This window comes from Neopelma chrysocephalum, unplaced genomic scaffold, assembly GCF_003984885.1.
Source record: "Neopelma chrysocephalum unplaced genomic scaffold, ASM398488v2 Primary Assembly neopelma1_97037, whole genome shotgun sequence".
In the NCBI taxonomy this organism is placed as follows: domain Eukaryota; kingdom Metazoa; phylum Chordata; class Aves; order Passeriformes; family Pipridae; genus Neopelma; species Neopelma chrysocephalum.
Window position 1 is genome coordinate 19,276 of NW_020925679.1, and position 4,740 is coordinate 24,015.

Here is a 4,740-nt window from a genome sequence, read left to right on the forward strand (position 1 = left end):
GGGGAAAAGGGAAAAGGAGGGAAGGGGAAAAGGGAAAAGGAGGGAAGAGGAAAAGGGAAAAGGAGGGAAGGGAAAAAGGGAAAAGGAGGGAAGGGGTGCCAGCAGGCCCTACCATCCTCGGGGTGCCCCTCGGTGCTCAGCCCCTCACGCCCCACGTCCGCCAGCACCGTCGGCACCTTCTTGAGCCGCGTGTGGGACTTGCGCTGCCGCACCATGAACCCGCCAATGCCTGGGGGGGCAGAGGGGGGGATCACAGTGTGCCCAGGAGGGCTCACAGCAGGGCCTGGGGGGGGTCAGGGCCCGGGGGGCACTCACCGGGCCGGTAGGGCTTGCGCTTCCTCTTCTTGCACTCCTCGGGGTCCTCCAGCCCCTTCCCCGAGTCCCCGTCGGCGCCGACGTCGCGGTCGGGGCTGGCCGGAGCCTCCAGTTTGATCTCGCACTCCATGTGCTCCACACCCACTGCCATGGGGGGATAGGACACTTCAGTGGGGTCCCTCTGGCACCCCCCACGCCGCACCCACCCGGCTCTCACGCCGGGAACACCCACCCTCAGCCTTGAGCAGCTCGTCGGCGTCCAGGTCACCGTCCTTCTTGTCCTCAGGGCCCAGGGGGTCGCCCCCCTCGAGCCCCCCGTCCCCGTTGAGGGCTCCGGGGCGGCCCTTGCGCTGCCGCCGCTTGTGCAGGGGCGACAGGGTCAGGTTGCGCAGCACGGCCATGCCCGTCTCCGTCAGCCACACGCCCTCGAAGCGGAAATACTGGGGCTCTGGGGGAACAAACACCACGTTGGGGACAAGTGCCAGGGCTGGGTGCATGGCCAGAAGCGGGCACGGCACCGGGGACCCCGTGGCACCGTCGCAGCACCGCACGTACCCGGATCCTTGGCCTTGGCCATCTCTGCGGGAGGCACGGGCGCTGTACAGGGAAGCAGAGGGGCAGGTGAGTCCCCACGTCCCACAAACGTCCCCCGAGCCCTTCTCTGGGTTCCCTGCACCCCGTGGGCTCACCGGGTTTGATCACGTAGGGCTGGCAGGCGCTGCAGTCGAAGCCTTCATCCGCAGCCTGCTCCACCTCCTCCTCGGTGAAGAGGCTGTCGCACGCCGCGTGCAGCCACCTGCGGGCAGGGGGACCTGTCACACCCCACGGCCACCCCCGGGGACCCCAAATTTCACAGAATCACAGAATACGCCGAGTTGGAAGAGACACACACAATGACCATTGAGTCCAACCCTCAGCCCTGCACAGGACACCCCAAAATCCCACCACGTGCCTGAGAATATCATCCAAACGCTCCTTGAGTTCTGGCAGCCTTGGGGCTGTGCCCGCTGCCCTGGGGAGCCTGTTCAGTGCCCAACCACCCTCTGGGAGAAGAACCTTTTTCTAATATCCAACCTAAACCTCCCCTGGCACAACTTCAGGCCGTCCTGTCACTGGTCACCACTGAGATCAGACTGAGATGAGTCTCCCCTCAGCCTCCTCTCCTCCAGGTTGAGTGGACCCAGCACCCCCAGCGCTGCTCACCGATCGCAGTGCCGGCACTGGATGAGCAGGTCGTCCTCCACGTACTTCTCGCGGCAGAAGGGGCACACGACGAGGCTGGCACAGGGCGCACAGTGGGTGTAGTTGTTCTGCCACTCGCAGTGGAACCCGGGGGACGCGGCCCCGCACTGCACACAGCACACACACCTGGGGAGGGAGGGAGGGGTGGTCCGAGGGGTCAGCGCCGGCTCGGACAGCACCCCCCCGGGGTTCCCTTCCTGCCCCAGCCACGCACCACTTGCACTTCCAGCCGCCCTTGGGCACGGTCTGCAGCGGGGGGTCCAGGCAGTACGTGTGGTAGCTGATGTCGCAGTCGTCGCAGAGCAGGAGGCGCGAGGGGTCCGAGGCTTTGCCGCACACCTCGCACACGATGCACTCCACGCAGCGCCAGCCCTTCAGCAGCATCACCTTGGTGATCTGGGGACGTGAGGGGTGGCACCCGTGTGAGCCCATGGGGGTCCTTGGGCTCGGCGTGGCCACAGAGGACACCCGAGTGGCTCGGCACGGCTGGGGGACACGCCGGGCACGACCTCGTGTGTGTGTCCCACGGGACACGGCCAGTCCCCGAGGGGCACAGCGTGGTGCTATGGGGTCAGGGGTCCCAGGCCCCCTCCTCACCTTGCTGTTGACACAGTAGGGGTGGTAGCACTGGGAGCACTGGGAGCAGGCGAGGAGATGCCCCTCGGCCCCGCGCCCGAAGCTGCCGCACACCACGCACATGTCCTGGGGGGGGGGTCAGGAGTGAGGGGACAGCAGCGGGAGGGACACAGACCCTGTCCCACCCCTTCTGTCTGTCTGTCCTGCCGTGCCCCAGTTACCTGCATGAGCACAAACTTGTCGGTGTTGGAGAAGAGGACGACCGTGTTCTGCATGGTGTCGTCATCGTCCTCGTCCTCCTCCTTGCTGGGCGAGCTCTCCACGTCAGCGAGCTGGGGGCAGAGTGGGGGGCTCAGCACCGAGGTCCCCCTCTCTGTGCAGTTTAGGGGGCACCAGCCAGTCTAGTGCTGGACTGGGGGACACAAGAACACACAGGGACAGCAGACCCCCTCCCCAAGGGGAAGCTCCATGCCTGCCCTGGTCTTGTAGGGTGAAGCCCCCAGATTCAGCAAAACCCCAGGCAGCCGCACCTCCCATGAGACCTCCCCCCCACCCCACCCTGAGGGCTCCCAAACCTTTCTGAGGGACTGGGATGGCAGGGAAGGGGATGGGGGAGACTCTTGGCCCTCACCCCTACCACCTAACAACTCAAGGACCCCCCTGCCCCAAGTCCTGCCCCAGCCCAGCCTTACTGCTAAAGTGTCAACAGACGAGGTGGTCGACTTCAGGCGCGCACGGCCCCGGCCCCGGCCCCCGTGGGACCCACCTCGGGGGCGCCTCCGCCCAGGGAAGCTGCTGCTGCGACCCTACAGCCGAGGGGAGAGGGGGGGTTACAGTTCTGGGGGGCCCAGCCGGACCCCCACGCAGCGGAGGGGCACAGCCCCTATCCCATGCCCGGCGAGGGGGCACGGCCCCGGTGGGGTGCTGAGGGTGGGGGGGATCCCACTGAAATCACGGCAGGAGGGGTCCCCCTGTACCTGCTTGACCCGGGAGCGCCCCGGGGAGCTGCGGCGCCGGCCCTTGTCCCCGTCTCCCTTGGCTGCCGGCTCGAAGAGCAGCGAGTCGTCGGTCTCGGCGCCCAAGGGCAGCGACCCCCCGTCCTCCTTCTGCAGGCTGGCGTCGGCCGAGGCCGGGCCCAGCTCGGGGGACAGAGACCCCCCGCCCTCGGGGTCCGGGGAGCAGAGCAGCGGCTCCGAGCCGGGGAAGCTGCTGCTCGTGTCCCCCTGGCTCAGGTTGGAGATCTCGTTGAGGATGTCGGGCCGCGGGCGCAGGGCGGGGGGCTCGGGGCACCCCTCGTCCCCGCGCCCCAGCAGCTTCTCGCCGGCGGTGCACACCTCCATGGGGGTCTCGGGGCCCAGCTCTTCTGGCTCCAGGAGGAGGGGGGACCCCTTGGCTTCGGGGTCTCCCCCGGCCCGGCCTTCCTCCACCGCATCCTCCTCGCTCAGCGGCGGGGAGCTGCCGCTGGTGCCCTCCCGCTCCAGCCTCGGCGCCTCTTCCTCCTCCTCTTCCTCCTCCTCAGGCAGGCCCGGGAAGGGCCCCAGCTCCGGGGCTGGGCTGCCAGGGGGGGCATCTCCGGGGGGGCTGGCTGGGGACTCCCCCTCACCGCCGGCCGTCTCCATCTCCTCGTCCTCGGGGGGCTCGGCGGGGGCCAGGGTGACCACAGGGGAGCCCAGGGGGGGTGGTGGGGAGCTGGGGGGCTCGGTGTCCATGGCGGTGCCGGGGCTGCCAGGGGGCTCGGGCAGGGCTGGGGTGGGAGGTTCGGGCACCTCGTCCTCCTTGGCGTCAGGGGAGGGGTCTGGGGGTCGCACGGGAGAGATGGCGCGGAGAGCTGGGGGTGGAAAGGGGGGACGGTGACATCACAGCCCCCCCCCAGAGACAATCACTCCCCCAACCCCAACCCCAGCATGTCCCCAGACCAACCTGGGGGAGCTGAGGGTGGAGGGGTCATCTCAGGGGGCAGCGAGGGCTCCGGCTCCAGCTCCATCTCCTCCTCAGGGGGCACCTCCGGAGCCAGGGCTGGTGCTTCCTCTGCCACTGCCACCTCAGGAAGGAGACCTGTGGGATGGGGACATGGGTGAGGGGGGTGACAGGGGTCCCCTCCACCCCCTGTGCCACCCAGCCTGGGGCTGAGACACAACAAACCCCCCCCGAGCTCCCCACGTACCCCAAAACAGGGCACTGACACCTGAAATGAGCGTCAGGCAAAGCCAGTGCTGCTGAGAAGCCCCCAGTGTGAGACCCCCACACCCCCAGGAAAAAAAGGGAAAGGAGACAGAGTGAAAGGTCCCCAAATTACCTGGTGGCTTCAGGTCCTCCTCAGAGGGCAGCTCACTGGGGAGTGGCTCTTCGGGGGGCAGCTCATCAGGGGGAGGCTCTTCGGGGCTCAGCTTGTCGGGGGGAGGCTCTTCGGGGGGCAGAACTTCGGGAGGAGGTTCCCCAGAGGGCAACTCATCGGGGGGTGGTTCATTGGGGGGCAGCTCATCGGGGGGCAGCTCTTCAAGGGGCAGCTCGTTGGGGGGAGACTTGGGGGGCGACTCATCGGGGGGCAGCTCGTCGGGGGGTGATTCGTTGATGGGCAGCTCCTCGGGGGGCAGCTCGTGGGGGGGG

At 68.2% G+C, this 4,740-nt stretch overlaps 1 protein-coding gene across 1 annotated transcript in view; it reads right to left on the reverse strand.

Moving 5' to 3' along the window:
- KMT2D (lysine methyltransferase 2D) overlaps positions 1 to 4,733 on the reverse strand; it is a gene marked incomplete at its 5' end in the record, with an annotated part of 23,215 nt that extends 18,482 nt beyond the window's left edge. Inside the window, 13 exons of the mRNA XM_027671202.1 lie at positions 113 to 229; positions 316 to 459; positions 548 to 763; positions 871 to 912; positions 1,005 to 1,111; positions 1,519 to 1,683; positions 1,772 to 1,953; positions 2,155 to 2,259; positions 2,355 to 2,465; positions 2,826 to 2,939; positions 3,111 to 3,961; positions 4,054 to 4,188; positions 4,430 to 4,733. Of these exons, the coding sequence (XP_027527003.1) occupies positions 113 to 229; positions 316 to 459; positions 548 to 763; positions 871 to 912; positions 1,005 to 1,111; positions 1,519 to 1,683; positions 1,772 to 1,953; positions 2,155 to 2,259; positions 2,355 to 2,465; positions 2,826 to 2,939; positions 3,111 to 3,961; positions 4,054 to 4,188; positions 4,430 to 4,733 (2,593 nt within the window). The remainder of the gene's footprint in view (positions 1 to 112; positions 230 to 315; positions 460 to 547; positions 764 to 870; positions 913 to 1,004; positions 1,112 to 1,518; positions 1,684 to 1,771; positions 1,954 to 2,154; positions 2,260 to 2,354; positions 2,466 to 2,825; positions 2,940 to 3,110; positions 3,962 to 4,053; positions 4,189 to 4,429) is intronic.
- Positions 4,734 to 4,740: the final 7 nt, after the last annotated feature.